Below are 19,987 nucleotides of genomic sequence, written 5' to 3'. Positions count from 1 at the left end.
GTCTTTGCTAAAGCTAAAGCTAATCCGCCCAGTGCTTTACCAGCACATAAGCCATTGTTGAGATTCTCAGCCTTCACATTGATTATTTCAGTAAAAAAAACACACAATTAAGGTTGTGTTAATGAGGTCAATGAGGTCATTTGAGTGTTGCGCTCAAATCATTCACATTCAAGGTGACCGCCGACTGGACAGTGGTCCTCCTGATTAAGCTTTCCGTCCACTTGACTGTCCACTCATCCCCGTGGACGCTCCCGCCTCATCCCCGCGGCCAGTCATCCAGTAGAAGCGGCATTCCCAATACAGTTAGGGCTGCTGTGTTTGTGCTCCCAAACAGTATTCCCTTTCATTCCCCTCTCTGTGCACTCTGTTTATTTTGGTGCTCTTTTACACCATGGGGCCTGACTGAGCCGGAGAACGAAAACATCTCCCCGACTTCCAATCCAATGACACGACCGCTGGAAGCTGCTTCCTCCGGTTTCCTCGGGATCGGAGAAAGACAAAGAGGCTGAATTCGCTCGAGGGTTCTGATTCCAGCGGCACGATCAAACGTGACAAATAAAAGACTCGAAGAGACGCCTAACTGGAGCAAAGTGACGGCTTTTAATCGAACGGCCAACAACTTACATAATGTATCCGAAAAGCAGATCACAGCCAATAACTGCTTTCCTTTCCAAACAAGGTTCCTTTTCCACAAAGTCTTATTTTAATAGAAAGAAGCACACGGTATCCGCCCTGACATGATCAGGCTCCCATTAAAATGGCACAAGTGCAGCGTTCATTTCCTGCTCAAACTAAAGCAATAAATCTTCACAGTCGCCAGCTGTGGAGCCCTGAGAACCTCGAGAAACGCTTCAAGGGAGCCATTGTGAAACACATGTGGCCGATATAATCTGGGTTTGTGGGCTTTGATAGGGCCGCGTCAGAACCCCTCCCGAGCGTCCCGAGTCAAAAGTCCGCACTAACAAAAAATGGGAAGGAAAGGGCAAAATGGGGTGAGCGGGAGGGAGGGGGGAGTGGTACGAGCAGAGAGGGGAAGAGTTAAGAGAGTACACAGGAGGGAGATAAAGGCAGGGTGTGATTAATGGCAGCTGACAGCTGATCATAGAGAATGCTCTCCATTTGGACCGTGTTCTAACTCCCTGTCAAAATCAATGAGGGGAACACAGTCATCTCACTACAAAGGTGCACGGTGCAGGCAGGGGGACCTGACACGCTCCTAAGCTCCAGCAAGACCCTGTCCCTTCTAATAACACCCTCCTCCCTCTGAAACGCCACACTGGCCCTCTGTCCTGCTGCCACTTTCATTCGTGGCTAAATGCTAATGCTGCTCATCTTTTCTCTGTCTTTGTTCAACTTTATTTAACCACTGGATGACTGCACACACTGATACCTTGAAAGCGCACGATCGCATGTCTGATGTTCCTGGTTAAAGTGGGAATAGCTGTTGGCTCATTTACTGTAGGCGACTTCCTCAACAGATATGAACCGCTGCCAGGGAAAACATTTCAATCGGATCAAAACCGAAAACATTAGAAGTGGGGCAGGGCTGCAAAGCGTTAAAGGTAATAAGAATTTCCCCCTTTGTGGCCTTAATGATGGAAAAAATGCGTTAAATATTTCAGAAACGTCTCCCAACAGATTCAGTTACAGTAATTGATGATTTTATAGGATGCTTGTTAACCTGAGCCAACATTCATACCGAAGAGAGAATGAAAAGAATTGTTATGGGAGGGGATAGGGGGAAAGTGTGTATGTGTGTGTGTGTGTGTGTGTGTGTGTGTGTGTGTGTGTGTGTGTGTGTGTGTGTGTGTGTGTGTGTGTGTGTGTGTGTGTGTGCATGCACGTGCGTGTGTACGGCTACAGTGTTTTTCCGACAAGCTAATCTCTGGGTCGGCTTAACTTGGACAAGCAAGTGATGTGATGAATGGTTTGATTTGCTAGCGTGCGCTAACGTGCAGTGGAAAAAGCTCTCCGTCGGGCACTGGTGCATCGCTGGTACAGCAATAAGCTCAGAACTCCGTTTCGAGTGGAAAGACTTGTAATCAGGGCAGGATGACAGGGCACACGTGAGTTCATGCAACCACAATGGAGCATATTGCTCGGAATAACACGAAGGAAAGCTGCCTCTCTGGGGTGCGACGGGGCAGCCTCTTTGAAAGTTTTTGAAAACTCACAGGAGAGGGAGACTTAAACAAATTTGCGCCTGAGAAAATGCTGAATGATCAACGTGGTGCACTTCGAATCCCATTTATGCTCAGTGATGTCTGCATTTTAAGATAATGTAGGTAATTTTCCTGCATATTTCCTTTCATACACACACTAAACCAGTTGAATAGTCATGACAATGTGGCTTTCTTTCACATCCTGCAGAGCTCCAAGGAGGCACGAGGTGGCTAAAAATACCCCGTGGTGTTAATCAGTCCTCCGCGGGGAATTTCCACCCGGCCTGGACACAGTCACGGGCGCTGGCACAGAGACGGCGTCGATGTGATACCACGTGGCAGCAAGGTTACGACAAGGTCGCCGCGTGGGTGAGACCCACCTGTTTTACCGCAGATGGCCTCGTAGACGGTGCGCTGGGCGCTGGACACACCTCCGCTGGCCGTGCACTCAGTAGACGTCTGCCTGTCAATCAGACATACTGTTAGCCCGCGAACTCCCCGCAGAAAACGTCACGTTAAAAGTGACAATCGCCAGAGAGACGGAATATCTATAGTGTTGCGTATTCACGCCCACGTGTCTGAGCGGAGTCATTTTATTCCAATATTCTCCATGTGCAGCTGAAGGCAAAAGGGGGGTTAAGTGTTTACTGAGTGCCGCTCGTAACCTGCTGTGACACAAGGAGGCCAAATTCCCGCTCCTTGTCCCGAGTGACGCCATTATGGCCCGGCGTCAGACAGAAAAGTCACATACGTGAGCTTTCTTATAGCTAACTTCATGCAGATGTCTGGAAGGCATGAACAAGGAATCATATCACCCTGTTCATACAGTATAATCATACGGCATGATTAAAAAAAAAAGTGGTGGGGTGCCGAGCAGAAGAACATGTTTGTAACCTTATGCATTAAATCTGTTAAGAATGTTTAGAGGGAACAATAAATAAAGCTTAACTTGCATTAACCCCTCGCCCGGTAACAGCAGCTTGCCAAAGGAGCATTAACAAGGTAATGAGGGTACACACTGCCTCCTTGTAAGGGGCTGCACAGTTGTTCTTTCATTCCATTACACAACCACAAATAGAACAGGCCCACTTCAAGCATGGCATACCTCCACAGGAAACGACTCCTTTCATTTTGAAAGGGGGGGGGGGGGGGGGGACTTGACCTCTAGGTTCTTCACATCACTTTCTTTGTCAACAGTCTCTCAGTCTGTCGCTTCACAGGTCAGGGACGCTGCAGGTGAGACTGGAATTTGAACTTCCAGCAAGTCTGGATGACAGATAAGCTTAAAACGGAGCCCCAAAAACCTCCGGAATGATTGTGTTGAACCTGTCTTTATGTTATCTAAACTGACAAGAGTGGGATAAAGCTACACTGTAAACACACGTTTTCTGGCTTCAGTGTGTGTACAGTATCTTGTTAAAACAACTACTGTTGTGGCTGATTAATAGAGGGAAAGAGGCGTTAACAGTGCTGCTGTAAGTGTCACCCTATTAGTAAAGCAGAAGATGACAGCCTCGGCTTCTATAGTTAGAAGTGAACCTCTCCAAAATACCAAACGCCCTCTTTTATTTGTCTTACAAACTTGGTGACTGTGGTGTATAGATGGACCGCTAGACAGCTTAGCAACCCCCAAACAATTGGTGAAGATGCTGCCAGTCGAACATCTTTCCAGAGTCTCCTCAGCTTCTTCGAATCTGCATTAGTGTGTTCGTGGAAACACTTTCACGGATTTTAAAGCACAAGATTGACAGCTCGGGGTCATTCTATCGAGGTCTAATGTCACTTATCAGCATTTGGTGCCAAAAAGAAAACACCAGGTCAACTTTTGTCCATGAAGGAGACCTGAACTGTGTGTGTTCAGCCAGCACTTTAAACACAACTGATGCTAAACTGGGATGGACCTCAACAGCAGAGGCGTGGAGCAGCCCCTAAAACGAGCGCCGAAAGGAAAGGAAGCAACTTATTATCCACCATTTTCTGCAAACAATGACGGCCTTCGGCTCTGGACTTTAGTCCTGTTTCTGTCCCCTTCTCTTTATTCTTTCATTTCATTGTTTCCACCGGTGCAGTTTTGGTCCCGAGGCTTCCGTTTTTCCCACACTCTCCCCTGTCACACCGCTCCACCACAAAAATGCAGGACAGAGCAGAGTGTGAGGGGGCTCTGGAATTCCACATGAAGAGGATAAACACAGCCACCGCCAGGAAGACATACACAGGAGCAAACACCGGCTGCTCTAACCTATTCTATCACTCCAGGACTGCCGCTGCCCACTTAACCCTTCGTCTGCTGTCACGGACGCTGGAGTGAGAGCTCCTCACTGGACCGGTGTCATACTGGACGGCTCCGATACAGGCAGTGCTCCTATCCGGCCGCGTCCTTCCTTTTTGCACTGGCAGGTGCTGAACCACCCCCCCAACTGCTTTTAAACGACCTATGGGCCCTGGCTTGCTGTTGCTGTGTAATTTGGCTGGACGTCGTGGTAATAAAGTCATAAAGCAATCGGGTGAAATAGCTGGCAGTTCAAACCCCGTTTCTCCCTTTTTCCTTTTATTTTTCTTACTGCGCTCTTCAGCTTATCTCCAAACCAAACAGGATTTAAACGGCGCTCAGAGTCCGGGTCCTTCCACTGAACCACGCTCTGTTTACGGTTCAGACAGAAATCAGGCCTGTGATGAGGTTGTTTACCGAACACGCCGATACACCCTTGGAGCGTGCTGCTGCCCGCATATTCCGGCTCCCATTAACTTTAGCCATATCCTGCTGAACTCAGCACCCTCGCCATTTTCAGTCCACATGAAGCAGTCAATTATTGACACCTCGGTGCTGGGACTGAATGACGGTTATTATACAGTGACTTGTTAAACCCTTGGCTACACCGGATTTTAACCTCAACGCCTGAAGGGACGGAACAGGGTCTTACTTCATGAGCCGCTTTGCTGCTGTTTTCCTGGTCTGTCCATCTTTGGCACTGCTGGGCGGCTTTGGGATGACGCCGGGACCGAGACGGGACGGGACCTGACTGGGAGAAGGACCGAGGTGGACGCTCGGCGAGGGGCAAACGCTGGAGATGGCAGAAACCTGAGGAGTGGACTGCTCTGGAAACTGAGCCTAAGGAAAAGGAGGCAGCATTATCAAACCGATGGAAATACATTTTTGCTTGTTTCTTTACTCCTCGTTCCCAAAAAGGCTGCACAATGACCTCCCAAGACATAAAACAGTACTAAAAAGAAGGAAACGTGAATTACAGCTTTGCAGTGGATTATCAGGGGGGTGGGAGAATGTCATCCGTGTCAAAACTCGTGGTGTGTCACAAGAAATACTGCAGTTTTATTAATCCAGTATCAAAGGAAGCGCAACATTCTTTTTTTGCAGATGCCGAGAACCAAATTCTTCCCATCATTTATTTGTTGCTACAAGAATCTCTTCAAAGGCTTGGAAAGGTGTGGGCATGTGTGAGATAATACTGCTTTTTTTCCCCCTTCCTCCCTGACATGATATGAAAAAAGCCGCATTTCACTCGGCCCTCGCAGAGCAGGGGAATGCTGTGCGTACATTCCTTCCACGTCTCACGCCGACGCTATTTTCTCCGCAGCTTTATACGGCTATCTAACAAGCTAATGGCTTTCAAGCTTCATAGAGCAGCCGTTCAGGGGTCCGGCGGTGTGACAGCGCATATCTGATGTAATTTGTGTGCTGATAAATGGCGAGCTGAATTTCCAGGTTGCGAGGCCTACAGTTGCAGCTCAGTGTGAGCGGCTCCAGGAAGGGTACCTTTCTTTGGCTGCCAGGTGGCCTGAGGCCAAGTCTGCAGAGGAGCCGCGCAGTCTGCATCCACTAACTAGAATGTGAAGCAAAGTGGCCGGATAGCCCCCTGTCACTCTCTCTGTTCCACACAATCACTTAAGGGTGGACTTTTTTCAGTTCATTTAATCATGATTAATTAGTTTTTACACAGGGCCATAAATAATCAGTAGAACGATAAAGGGGCACACAGGCAAATGTCTCGGCTAGAGTCACTGGATGGGTCTTGGCGTGCATTAGCTCCCACACAGACGTCCCCACTTTCGGTATAGACGCACATTTCTAGGTCAGACCAGCAAAGCCCGACGTGGGTGGAACAAATGGGGAGGGGTGGTAAGGTTTTTAGGGAGGGATGTCTGATTAGATGGTGAGACGAGCATATCCAGAGCCAGTCTTCTATGACCTCAGTTTTTTGGGGAAATTTTTTTTTAAAAAAGGACAACTCTCCACAAAAGTTCACAGCAAGTCCAGGATGTCAAAAACTGACAGATTTCAGACTGTAGTAGACTTTCCTGACCATATGTGACTGGTGATGGGACGTGCCATGAAAAAAACAAAACCCAAGAATCTTGGTCATCTGATTGTGGGGCAATATGAGAAGGAGAATGGAAGAGAGAGAGAAAGAGAGAGAGAGAGAAAAAGCAGGGGGATCGTTTTCATAAAGTGCCTTGCGTAAGGCTGCTGAGCCATGCCAAGAGAAATATCACCTCAATTGCATTAATTAAGGAACCAACCGAGAAAAGAAAAAACAATGACGCTAGAGCAACTGCATTACTCAGGGAGGACTGGCAAAAGAAGTATATCCAATCACAGAATCCAATCCAATTACAGCCTCCGAGCTGTCCCAGGGTGCTGCGCTGTATCTCTTTCACTCCGTACATAAAGGGACTGCACTTCATCTCAGATTTAAAAGCAACTGTACTTGAAGACAGATCCTCATCCTGTAAACATTAAAATTACACAGCTTATGTGGTCTCACGGTCAAAAAAAACATGCACATTAGGTTGAGTGGCGACATTAAATTACCACTGGATGTGTAAATGGTGTGTGCGTGTGTGCTATAAAAGACTGGTGACCTGTCCTTGGTGTATGTCTGAGCTCGCCCCAACACCCAGATTAGGAACCATCAACAACAAAAACAATGGATGGATATAAAACAGCCAAATCGCTGCGGCCACTTTAACCAGGCGTGAACACGTTTGTCCTACATGAAACCCGACCATCCTATTTGACCTGCGTTTCAGTGAAGAGCACAAACGGAGTGTGAATCAGCTCTGAAATGTAATGGTTAGACCGCTCTAACGCCCTAATGGACACCAGTCTTTGATTACTCAAACTCCGATATAATCCTCACCGACTTCAGCCAAACGGTGTAATTTAGGGGGAAGCAATCAGGCTTGGCTCTGCTGGTACGAGCTTCTGTTAAAGGGGACTTTGCCGTTGTGGTCGAGGGAGCTCTGCGAATGCAAACGTGCAGGTTTGTTTCCTGGATGTGGGCGGATTTTGTAATCTTCTGGGCGACGTTGCCGCAAAAGTGAAATGATAATCTGCACCTACACTGAGGTCTCCTCCATCAATTACCAAGGTGAAGGCGGGCGGGCAAAAGAGCGGCGCAGCAAGAACGCCAGGCGGACGCTGGTGCAGGCTACGGACTTTATACGGTAATAGAAAACCATAAATAGTGGCGTAATGAGCAAATGAGAAAATGAGCAGTCAAAGCATTTAAATGGAGTATTTATTTAAAACTCTAACACAATTTGTTCTATTTTTTCCAGGGTGTAATTTTACTAAAAGTAACCATCCAGGCTTCCAGCAACTGAAATATTATATTTTGGGTTCAGTGCTGAGGAGAAGGATGAAAAGGCGTCTCTGTACCTGCTGTATACGGTGGCTCTGGTCGAGAAACTGCTGAGACCGAAGCCGTCGCTGCTGCAGCTTTCTGATGGCAGACTGAAGTTGGTTGCTGCTGGGGGCGGGCGGGTAAACTTGCTGGGGGGTCAACGCTGCCAGCAGGCTCTTGGGGGTGTCCTCTCGGTCTTTCTGGGGTCTGTTGGTTGGAAGGCAGACATGAATTGAATTGGCAGGGGGATATACTGTCGCACTAATGTTGACATCATGCCAAGAAAGTGTGTAGCAGCAAAGCTAAGTCAACCAGGAGGAGCTGGCCCTACTTTGTGCTCAGATTAAGCGCGTTTTAACAGATAAATCAAGAAGGACACACTTAAATCCAGAATTTTTTAAGAGTTCAGAAGTCTTTTTTGTCATATCATGAGTGGCTGAGTCTGTTTGGAAGATGAGAGCACAGATCTCCTCTCAATACACCCAAAATGAAGCTGTTAATAGCAGACCCGTGTTAATAACTGACACCCTGCAAGCTAATCCAAGTTTCAGTTACTCAACACTGAGCTGCAATAAGACCGTTTTGTGGGTATATAAACCAACCAAAGACAAAATCAGTCGATTCATTCATTAATCAAAAAAAAAAAGGCAAAATGGCTCAAGAGCCCTGAAAGCTTCGAGTCAAAGTGTGTGGATGAATATCAAAGCAGAGGGCAAGTCTGTGGCAAACGCAGGCTGAACTGAGAACCTTTTCTCTGTGCCTCAGCGCTCCCAGAGCTTCACGTTCCATTCACATCACAAAGCCACAACCTGGAAAGCCAACCTTTTGACGAGCTCCACGAGTTTGTAACTGGATTATCTGTCATTAGAACTAAGCCCGTTTCAGCTCCTCCTTTCTTTTCCTTTTTTCTCTTTCTCTCTCTCTTCTTTTCAGCTGCTGTTGGAGCGATGAGGTGACTGGACTCCCACTTCAGACATGTGGATCATGGTGTTCTGCTGTATATGGAACATCTCAGCCAAAAATAATGCCATGGAGAGCACAACTGGGAGCTTCAAGGAGGTGGGGGGGGGCGCTCCCCATGGGTTGTGGGGATGAAAAAAAAAAAAAGTGATTGGCAGAAAACACTGCAGGCTTAAAATCACAATAGCTGCTTCACCTCAGAGCCAAACTCTGATAAGCTCTAAAATTAGAATTCAATAATCTCCCAGAACAATATCTACAGCCTAGTAATCACTCTGTCACTCAAGGGGAAGCCTTGCGAAATATCCAGGCTGTACTAACAAGGACTCGGGGGATCCAAAACTCATGTGAACGTGCCATCCGCCCATGCATTTCTCAGTTCATAGAATAGCATATACAGTTTATTACAAAAACAAATGCTGTGACAACAGGCCAATTTTCTGGGAGACTTTCTGGAGACAAAGGTTTATCTGTGAGACTCTCAAGGCCAAAGATCCTACAAAACAAGGACTCGTTCTTTGTTTACGGCAGTCGTTCCCCTCAGCTTGGCTGCAGCCTGCATTGCAGACGGGACCACTGGGACCTTCCGGACTGCCATTTTATTAGCATACGAGCTATTTTTCCCGTCAACAGCATATGCTTTCCATGAGTGCATGATCCTTTAGAGAAGTCAGTTTGTCAAGAAAACAAAAGGAAAACAATAATACAAAGTCATTATGATATTTTTTTAAAGAGTGAGCTTTTTAAAAAAAAATTATTATTCCTACACAGTAACTGCTGAAATAAGGAAGGAAGAAAAAAATAAAAGAGAACAGCAGTGTTACATCTGAGTTTCTCATCACCAGGGCAGCACATGTGCGAAGCCTCAACTTTCTGGGACTTCCCTTCCTGCCGGAGTCGTTGGTGTCAGCTTACTCCCCGCTGCGCTGGCCGTTCTTTCATACGCTGATATGACTTACTGTAGAACAACACAGCAGCGCGGGTGGAGCACATGTGCTGCATCAATCTAGCTCGGTGTGAATGTGGGAAAGCAACCGGGAATGAAACGATATGGTGCCGCGATGCCCTGCCCGGTCACCGTACAGCATCAACTGGGAGGGAGGGAGCCACTCTCATCTAGCTAATGCCACCATCAGCGGTGATAAAAAAGAAATAAAATTCTCATTTCTCCAGAAGGAATAATGCTGATCCATTGATGGCAGCAAATACAAATGTGTGGAATAGAAGGAATTTCTACCCGATACCTTTGCACAGGTTTGGCAGTCGAAGCTAATGTACTTGGTTCCTGAACGCAACCGTGTCTGGAAATAATTTTGCAGCTGTTGATGCTGCAGCGGCTTCGCTGTTGTTTGCATAATTGATTGCTTTTGGCAGCGTGGCAATACAGATGCATCCTTGCAAGCAAATGGCCTTATTTATTAACGTCCTTAAAGAGTCAACTCTTTGTTAAGTGTAATGGTGCAGCAGGATTTATCAAATAACTGTAAAACCACAAATTAGCTCACGATGAAAGTGCATGATATATACCAAAATGTAATGGCTGAAGGTGCTTTCAATCCAGATGATGGTCACATATTTTATTTTATTTCCTGTACTATAATAATAGGCTGGGAGCCTTGACCTGCTGTGAAGGTGAATGTATCCAGTGAATAACCTAAATCCATTTACTGGAAGCTCACCCATTCTTACCTTAGGGGTTCTCCTTCCTACATCTGGCTCCAATCAATGCGAATGAAAACCCCTCTTTCTTCAAAATTTAAAGGGGGGAGACATCAAACTAATTTTGTGGAGCCTTTTTCCTTCATCAGAGACCTTTCACAAAAGGTTCTTTCTGATTGGGTTTCATACCCAAATGGGTGATCGTAAAATACAAAAATCTAAATTCAACCAAGTCAAACATTAGGGGTACGAAAGAGAACTAAAAATACCATGAATAAGCACAGTTGTGGTAAATTTCTGCCCCAGCTGTTCCAATCTGAACACAACGCAGTAAAAATGATGAAGCTTTGCTTATTCGTTTTCACAGAAAGAACATGGAACAGTTTTTGTGGCAATAACGTGGCCCCTTCATTGTTAACTCAATTCATCACATTAATAAAGGAAAACAACAGCAAACGGAATAAAACCGGCCAAAACGAATTCATCTCAATACATAAAAAAAAGGAAAATCCCGCAACACCACGTTTCCACACTTGCCCCTCGAGCTGCACCCACATCTGTCGGCCGTGCACTTTCAGTGAATTTTTTTTTTTTCTGCCCGTGTTGTTTTGGCAATTCCCTTTCAACTCGACACTGCACGTCAGCGGACAATGAGGATGATTGTTGCTAGAAAAACACGCGGCGGAGAGACGCTCCTGCAGCGCTGAAGTAGCATACCTGATAGATTCTGGCCATAACACTTCAAAGCGCTGTGCTACTCTTTGAAACCCATCATACTTCACCCCTGTGGCTGCTTAAAGAGCCAGGGTGCTTAACAGTTTCAGCATGTTTGGCACACACCGTCATCCTGAGTGTAGAGAGGGGAACTCAGGAAATTCTGTGTCATGAGAAAGAGCAGTGAAGTGAAATCAAGGCCATTTATCCGCATATCTCAACGAGGACAATGTGTTACGCCCGTGCATGCGAGAAGTCCTGCCACACTACACGGAACACAGCTGTCTTGGGTTTTTTGTTTTTATCAATAACACGACAATGTCACCTCAAATTCCCTTCAAATTCCTTGATTTGAGGTATGAAATTAATCACAAATCACAATAAATTACATGCTGTATGTCTCTCTATACTGTATTTCTCCCCAAAACCCTTTATTAATGGCTAACAGCAACAAAATCAAAGACCCTCTTTCCAAAAACATACAATTTATGCCATTATCAAGAGATTATAGGTAAAATAACAGTAGGATTTTAGCTAAACCATTAAAAAGAACAAACAACACCATGACTCAGCATAATTTAGCAAATACTGACATTTATGCCTGGACCTTATGCAACATTATGACACAACAACATAGATGATGATGATAAACTATGCACACTAATATATCTCCTGGCATTAACATTAATACACAGTAAAAAGGTCCATTTTAAAGTGCTCTGTGAATTTCAACCTTAATAACACCACAACCTGTGCTGACTGTGTGGACCATGTGCTCACTGTTTTACTCTTTTGGTTAGGACTGGCACCACCCTCACGCCTCTCACGCTCAGCTCCAGTTAGTTACCTGCCCATTCCCGACAAAAAAACGGAATTAGCCTGCCCAAAAAAATGTTGGCAATCTGCAAACCATTTCCAAACAGCAACATTTTGAACAAAAAGTCATTAAAGACCATTACAGATGCAACTGAGTGTAACCAAATAGGCCGCCTCAACCAGTTCTAAGTTTCATTGCATTGCAAAAATCAAATTCAATTGAAGTGCTCGCTTCAATGTCTGTGTCAGCGTATATCAGCCCATAAAGGTCAAGGCTGTTTAAAGTGCCCCGTTTCCCTTCTAGTCCTGTAGGGGAGGGCAATTAAATGGGCTCATGAGAACAATGGTGAAATATGAGCAACATCAGCACTAGTTAGGAGGAAAAGCGAGGAAAGAGCTGCAGGAAAGACAGGACAGTCCAACGGAAGCACTCGCGGGGGTCGGCTTTTCTTTTTTTTGACAGTTAATCAAACAATCTCCACATCTGATGTTTTTGGCAATGCGCAGGCTCCGATTGTTCACACCAGTTATGAGGCGCTGCATATCATCCGGTCTCATCGGCTCGTAACTCGCGTGTCATTCGGTCATTTTCTGGAGGAGAGCGAGGACGCTCTGAAAGCTTGCCAGGATCGGAGCCGGAGATTCCGAATGAATCAACAACCAGCTCCTCCAGCAGAAACAAAACAAGCGCTTTCTGTTATCTTCCCTTTTGGATTAAAACTGTGGGTTTATCAATACCTGGGTCGAAGTACAAACAGGGCTTTGGGGAGTAGAGGCTGAAGAAGGAAAAAGAGACAAATGATGCTTTTCTTTTTTCCTCTGTGTGTGAAAGAAAACCTCTGGATTCCAAATTTAAAGTGACTTTTTTTTTTTTTTAGAAAATGGGCTGATGTGTTAGGTGTTGACAGAAACGTGAAGTTTGAGAACAAAACTTTACAGATGTCACTTAAGTGGACGTATAAATATCAGCCTGCACCTGTCAGAGCCGTCCAGCGGCGCTGCAGAATAGGCCTGAAAGACTTGTTTAAATTGGACCCGTGCTGCCTGCTGTATCCCACATGCTGGACTCACCCGGCGCTGCTGCACAGCTGTGTTCCTGAGCGAACCCGCTGGGCTGCAGGAGCGGCGCTGTGCTGCACTTGAGGGTTGAGTGTGAAACCGTCTCTGCTCAGCATCCTGTTGGCCAGGCTCATTTGGGTCAACTGTCGACAGAGGAGGGAGGAGAAAAAAAAAAACTCAACAGATTGATGATTCAGCGCCGCGTGAAAGTAATTCTAACCAAATAATTCACGACTAGTCTTCCTGCTTTCCAGAGCAAAGAAAATATTTGATGAAAAAGCACATGAGCTCCTCCCTGCTTTGGCCAATTCATTTTCTCCTATCTGGAGGACGTGTGAAATGTACACACAGCACACGGCGGAGCTAGGCTCCACTTAGCACTAAATGTAGGTGGTCCATCTCCCTCCCCCTTCCACCTTTTGCAGAATCAGATAGCATGGCTCTAGAAATCAGCTCTGCAGTTTACAACCCTGCCAGGACCACTGCCGCATCTGAACGCGCACGCCGCCATGGGAATTATCTCGGATAAACTTTAATAGGAGAATCAATTACACCGCTGTGGCGTTTTAGATACTTTATTTCCTCCTGTGCAATAAATGTCCAAGGGGGAAACGATACAGAGCAAAATGCACATCTGCGTGACGTGCACAGCTACAGCGTGATTAATTATTTACCAGTGATATTATTTCTGTTTAATCTAAACCCAGATAACATTAAAACGACATGATTGACGGTATTTCCGTCATCATCCCGCTGTGTATAGCAGCGGTCGTGTTAATAATAGAAAAAATGCAGTAGTAGGCATAAGCTGGAAGGATCCGCAGTCATAGTCATACATCGACATGTATGCATGAACTTTATTGTGGCTGCGTCTGGCATAGCTCAGTTTCAACTTGTTTAGATCGCAAGTGACCTAGCATGAGAGCGAGCAATTACTTAAATCTTAGAGGTCAACTGGTGCAACGGGGTGTCGTTAATGTTTACAAAGATCTCCATTTAGTCCGGCAAGTGATTTAATGACTTCAAATCTGAGCCCTAAAAGAAAACACAAGATGTACTTTTAAGTGCCAAACACTGGACTATTTTACTCTCCTAAATAAACTGCTGCCAAGCCCAGGATTAAGAATTCATAGTATATACAACAAACACCTTTCAGATAGACAGGACTTTCAGCATCAAGCCATAAATTCTGCAGTCTGTGTGGTCTGGTATCACAAAAAAATAAAAAAAATGAAGGGGAAAAACTCCTTAAGGTTGAAGAGGAGGTAGGGAGAAAAGGTAGAAGGAATGACAAACAACCTTTAGGGGAAACAGAAGGTGATGATAGTGCCCCTGCCCTGATCTGGGCCAATTTGCCACATTCCTCCATTTATAAGCATCAATTACCACCAAAAAAAAAAACAGCTGCTTGTTAGGCATCAAGAAAAATCACTCCCCCCGTCGTGCATCTGATAATGAGACCTCACACGGAGCTGCTTGATGCGGCTCACCACTGTTCCGGGCAGCCTGATTCAAACCCACACTTACAGACTTAACCAACCCCCCCACCGGCCTGCAGAGCGCGAGCGAGATGACAGCTGACGGTGGAAGGTGGATGGAGCGCGGCGGCGGATCCTCCGGCTCCAGTGGGTCTAGCTGGACGGACGCGCAGCTCGATGGGGTCGGAGCCAGGTTTGAATATCAACAAGAGAAATGTCAGAGACCTCACAGAGAGGTTTTTTTCTCCCTTACATGAAACATCACACAGATTAGCTTACAGTTTAATAACTAGACAGATGTCTGGTTTCAATTGTATGGATCGGGGGGTTGACCAAATTTTCCCATAAAAAAGAAATCTAGGGGACGGTGTGACGTTTCAGCTTTTTTTAGGTTTTATCGATACATCTTCATGAAGTGCTGAATATCGGTTTCCGACGATTACAATCAAATCACTGATCCTCATAATGAAGATAAACCCTCCTGGAGTGTCTCTTCGGCTTCAGGTGGGAGTTTCCCCCTTCTGTCAGCTCTAGAACTAAAAAAAGACTCTTTGGACTCACATGGTGTGTCAGTAGGTTGATGTGGCTGGAGCTAGCATATCGGCGGGCGGCCTGCTTGTCGGCCAGCTTCTGCAGGGCCGAGATGAAGGCCTGCTGGTTTGACTGGGCTTGCTCGGGCCCAGCATGTAACTCTTTGAGCGTCCCAACTGAGTTTGACTTGAGTTTACTGGAGTCACTCCCCTTGGTGACTGAGAATAGGAGAAAGAAATAAAGACATTGTTTAAATGTTCTTAATCCCAATACAGAAACTTTTTACCATTATGAAGAGCTGATCTAAAACTGGTAATTGCTGAAGTGCCGTACGCTGGCTCGTTGAGGTCGGCCTCGAGAGCTTTTGGCTGTAGATTTGCATGGCGCCCGGGATGGAAGATGCCGCTCCACAGGACATTGATGTCGTGAAGGACTGAATCTTCCTGAGCACCTGGTTCGGCTGGCCTCTAGGAAGAGAACTGGAGCCAGTGGAGACAGGTGTCCACGGCGCTCTCGGAGGCTGGGTGACCTCAGAGGAGGAGATGTACCCAGGTGGCTCAGGTGGACTCTCGGAGTGGTGGAGTTGAGACTTTGCCCCCATGGACTGTGTGTAAGATGGTGGCTGAGGGGGGGGCGGTGGGAGCAGACAGTACTGAGGTAGGGCCGCTGAGCCGGAAGAGCGGCGGTGCTGGTGAATAGTTGTGAAGTCCAAAGTCGCAGGGAAGCTGGAGCGGTGCTGGGGGGCCTGGATGTCTGGCTGTGTTGCTGCTTCCTGTTGGTCTTCAGACAAAGTGCGGACAGCGGGCCGACTTGCAGCAGCCTCCGTGTCTGGCTCGCTGCTGATTTTCCTCGTGGCAAACGAGGGCTCCGCACAGCCGGAATATTTTTTGGCCGCAGGCGAATCTGAAAGGAGGAAAGAAGCCAGAGCTCCTTTATCATCCGTTAGTCATTCCTCACCCCTGACACACATTTGTTTTCCCCCGGCGAGCGATAATCGTTTGAAGCCAAAGCGGCCTTCACACCAGGATTCGGCCTTCCGCCTTTTAACTTTTTTTAAGGATGGGGGGGTGTTCAAAACTCCAAACGGCTCCCATTTACTGCGCTTAAATGATTAAATGAAACACATAAAGCAGACCCAGAGTAACAGGTATCTGGTGAAAAACTAAACACCGGAGGGACTCACTTTTGGAAGTCTCGCTGTTGCCTGAGAGGTTGACTTCACAAAGCTCTTTCTTAGCACTCCTGACTTTCGTTCCCAGGAAAATGGTGGACGACTTGTTTTTTTGCGTGTAGAACGTCAGCACTTCCTCCAGCTCGCTTTCACTGTTGAATTGAAACGGGTGACGAGAGACTGTGATCGCTCATTACTCCGCGGTGCGGTCGTAAGGACATTCATTCCGCCCACTAACCTCGCCGCAGTGATGTACTCCTGAAACACGCTGGAGTGAACACAATGTCCCCCGTCGCTGACCTGCTTTTTCACCATATTATCAGTCTCCTAAAGACAACAGGAAAGCACGAGTCAGCGTCCGCGTTTCCCGCCTTCCAATCACCTCCCAAAACTGCTGTTTCGCTGGGAAGCCGGATACCTGGTCGTAACAGTGGATAAACTCTCCGAGCTGGTGAGACAGAATGCGTCTGCGGTCCTGGAGTGGAAGTTGGCGACTGGGAAAGGCAACCTGTACGTCTTGTTGAAGGTTGCTGGCTGCTCTCTTCAGGAAACGAATCACCAGATCCTGTGCAGATGGAAAATGTGGGACGAGAAAACTTCTATTATTGCTGACGCGAGTCACTGATTGGTACCTGCGCACGCACCCAGAACAATATTATATTCTGAAGGACTTACATATTACTGTAAGAAAACATTCTTTGCTCCCAACAGGTCCATTTATTACAAAAAGATTCATTTCTTACCATTTGGTCATTGTCCTTGTCTGGCCAGGGTGGGGTGGTGTCAGTTCTGCTCTCTGCCAACAGTCTCTGCTGGACTCGTTGCAGATACGATGAGAAAGCCTTTCGGGCCTGAACTTTACTAAAAAATAATGAAAATACAGAGCTAACATGAACTACCGTGTCCAGTTTCTCTAAATTATAGGCACTAAGTGTTAAGCGCCAGTGAAATTCATGAGCTTTTAAGCTGATATTCTTTATTATTAAAGAGGAGGGAAAAAGAGCTGTGGAACACTTTCCTCCAAATGGTTATCTTGTTCTACACCTCTCTGAAAAATGAAAAACAGTCTTAGTGGCCCAGTTGAACCTGAGAAGACCATTAAAATGTTGTGGAAAAAGCTGTCAAACAGAAACAATGATATCCTGAACTATAATTTTCCTGCTTCAAGTTCGGTCCTGGCAAGCACAGAGGAATTCCTATGGAGTCAGACCTGTTATTTTAAATCCTCCTCCAATTATAATTTCAGTTTCAACTTCAATCACAACACATCTAATGTTTAAAGCACATATATGTCTTTCAAGAAAATATGACGACACACCATTCATCCTTTTGAGGAACCAAAGTTTGGGGTCTAATGAGGAGTTGATACAAAAAAAAAAGATGTTTCCTGACTTTATTTCGCCCTAAAATAAATCAAAAGTGTGAGGGCACTGATGATGTGGTAATGATGGAGGGGTGGATCTGCGGGCATCAGACTGACCTGAGGTCCCACCCCTGCTGAAGGATGTCAAGTAGGCCGACTTTGGGCATGGCAGCGTGCACGGCTGCCCCCGAGCCGGACAGAGCCTCGGCGTGGCAGCGTTCCAGCGATGCCGCCATTTGTTTTCTCAGCTTTGCTTCCAAAACCCTGTTGGAGAGCGGCTCCAGTCCTTCTTTCACCTCTTCCCTTTCCTCCTGAGCACACTCCTCTGCCTCCTGACTGCTGCTAACTGTTAAGGAGCTCTTGGACTCCTTTCCTGAATTACGCAGTGCGGTGAATAAAAAGATGAATGTCAGTTGCATCATCAGCTTTTTGGATCCACACGCAAACACACACATATGCTTCAAATATGTCTATTTTTCTGTTGAAACAAACTGATTCACACTGAGGCTCTGAAACAGAGGTGCCTTCAGTCAAGGGTTTAAGGCCAACCTGACTTCCCTCTTCCTGCCACAGAGCGATTGGCGAGGTGGCGACGTCTTCTTTTATGTGTCTCCAGAGAAAGAAGTTTCCTCTCATACTGGATAACATGACAGTCGTGAATGGACTCCACCTGCAGCTGCACATTCCCGTTCGCATTCCTGAGAGGCAGAACATGTCAACACCATTGTAACAACAACGATAATGATTTAAGTATCTCATTTATCACAAGGCTTGGTTGTGAAAGTTAAATATTTCAACATTAACTGGATCCAGAACTGGGAAAGGATAGTTTAGTCACTCTTCCAGTTCTTTTTTCTTTTTTTTTTTGCAGAGTGGGTCCAAAGGACAGAGAATGAGTGGCAAATAAAAACAGCAAAAGTGACTCTCCAACATTTGCCATGAATTTGAAAGCTCACGCTCAAGCACATTATACATTACAGCAGAAATATGTCCCAGTAAACAAGTCCAGTTCATCTGTCTTTCCCCTCCCTCGTCTTTGCCCTGCCACATAGCTGGAAAAATTGACAGTGCAACATCCCAACAGCTACTCCTCTCACCTATCCAATTGAAAGACCAAACAAACACCACGTTAGAACCCAACCCGTTTCCATAAACTTATGGAGAGATTTATTCCCCATTCCCAACCACAATGGAAATGCTTACCTTCCATGGAAAAGTCTGTTTGCCACCGTGTAGTTCATGGAAGTCTTGGATTCCAGATATCCACTGAGGAGTGAAGATAATAAGCAAATTACATTAATCATCACAGCAGGAGCCCCAGTTGTACTCAAGTTATTGTGGCAAACGTGTCTAAAAACTGCTCTGTGAGTAGCATCTAAATCTACCAAAATGTTCTCAATTGTATGCTTAAAAAAACGGGAAACACAGTTGTAAGCAATAAAATAGATTGATGTCATCGGAGGATGAGTTTAGCTCGGCTTACCTATAAAGCTCCCAGGTTTCTGCAGTGGGGAAGATCCTAATGAAGCCCCCCCGTCTCTCATGCTCCTCCTGTATCCTCCGCAGCATCTTGATCTGTGTTCATTTAAGAGACAACAGGGAAGCATTTTTTTAATGTCATGGCAAGTTAGAGCTGCCATGCTGTCACAAACCCAGCCTGGCTCACCTCCTCAGCAGTCAGGCCCAGAGTGCTTTCTTGTTTTAAAGCCAGTTTGTCCTTTGACCCGGCTTTTTCGGGGTTGCTGCCTGATGCGGGCCTCTGCCGCTGCGTCAGATAGGAGTAAAGTCAGTAACTGCACGTCATTCAGAAATCAGCGAAAACTCCTATTGCTGTCTAAAAAAATCCAGTCGTAGGCCGTCACACACTCTCTCCCTGTTCAACACTAACTTTTCCTGCTGCCACAACCAGGCTGTGACTGACATGTCGGCTGGAACCTGGACCAGACACACACGCCGATGCCAATCAAATCACAAATCATGCAGAATTTGTCATCTAAATAGCAGGGAGATTACATGTCATTTGTCTAATATGGCTGGGGGTATAGAAAAGCAGCCAAGAAGTGACAAAATCGAATCCTTGATGAACAGATTCAGCTGTAGCCCCTTAATCTGTTGGGGGGGGGGGGGGGGGGGGGACACACAACTGTTTCTCTAAAATTCACTGGAACTCTTCAGCATCCTCTGTGACAGCTACAGTTTGCTGTCATTCTGAATGACTTATAGTCTGCAACAAGGTCTCAGAAGAGTTCTGGTTCAAAAGGGTGCATTGCAGCATACTGCTTACTCATGCCGCTTTATTAAGGTAATGGGAATGTTATTTAATACAAGCGGTGCGTCTGTCACTATGAAAAATAGCAAGGCTACATAATCACATTAGCAAGGAGCAGTGGGCGATTTCTTACCGGGAATGGACCAGGCATCAGGGAATTGCA

At 46.1% G+C, this 19,987-nt stretch overlaps 1 protein-coding gene across 4 annotated transcripts in view; it reads right to left on the bottom strand.

Moving 5' to 3' along the window:
- ttll5 (tubulin tyrosine ligase-like family, member 5) overlaps positions 1-19,987 on the bottom strand; it is a 35,735-nt gene that overhangs the window by 1,521 nt on the left and 14,227 nt on the right. The window contains exons 17-31 of one of the 4 annotated variants that reach the window (XM_057059436.1): positions 19,222-19,320; positions 19,039-19,130; positions 18,759-18,821; positions 18,105-18,253; positions 17,673-17,928; positions 16,936-17,053; positions 16,611-16,757; positions 16,431-16,519; positions 16,205-16,344; positions 15,355-15,924; positions 15,052-15,239; positions 13,025-13,155; positions 7,840-8,011; positions 5,084-5,271; positions 2,543-2,625 (exon numbers count right to left, since the gene is read on the bottom strand). In XM_057059436.1, coding sequence (XP_056915416.1) covers positions 2,543-2,625; positions 5,084-5,271; positions 7,840-8,011; positions 13,025-13,155; positions 15,052-15,239; positions 15,355-15,924; positions 16,205-16,344; positions 16,431-16,519; positions 16,611-16,757; positions 16,936-17,053; positions 17,673-17,928; positions 18,105-18,253; positions 18,759-18,821; positions 19,039-19,130; positions 19,222-19,320 — 2,485 coding nt within the window. Of the gene's footprint in view, positions 1-2,542; positions 2,626-5,083; positions 5,272-7,839; positions 8,012-13,024; positions 13,156-15,051; positions 15,240-15,307; positions 15,925-16,204; positions 16,345-16,430; positions 16,520-16,610; positions 16,758-16,935; positions 17,054-17,672; positions 17,929-18,104; positions 18,254-18,758; positions 18,822-19,038; positions 19,131-19,221; positions 19,321-19,987 lie in introns of those variants that run through there. The other 3 variants (XM_057059435.1, XM_057059438.1, XR_008954425.1) reach the window with 3 other exon arrangements.

This window comes from Takifugu flavidus, chromosome 16, assembly GCF_003711565.1.
Source record: "Takifugu flavidus isolate HTHZ2018 chromosome 16, ASM371156v2, whole genome shotgun sequence".
Lineage (NCBI taxonomy): Eukaryota > Metazoa > Chordata > Actinopteri > Tetraodontiformes > Tetraodontidae > Takifugu > Takifugu flavidus.
This window is presented reverse-complemented; position numbering and strand designations above follow the sequence as displayed.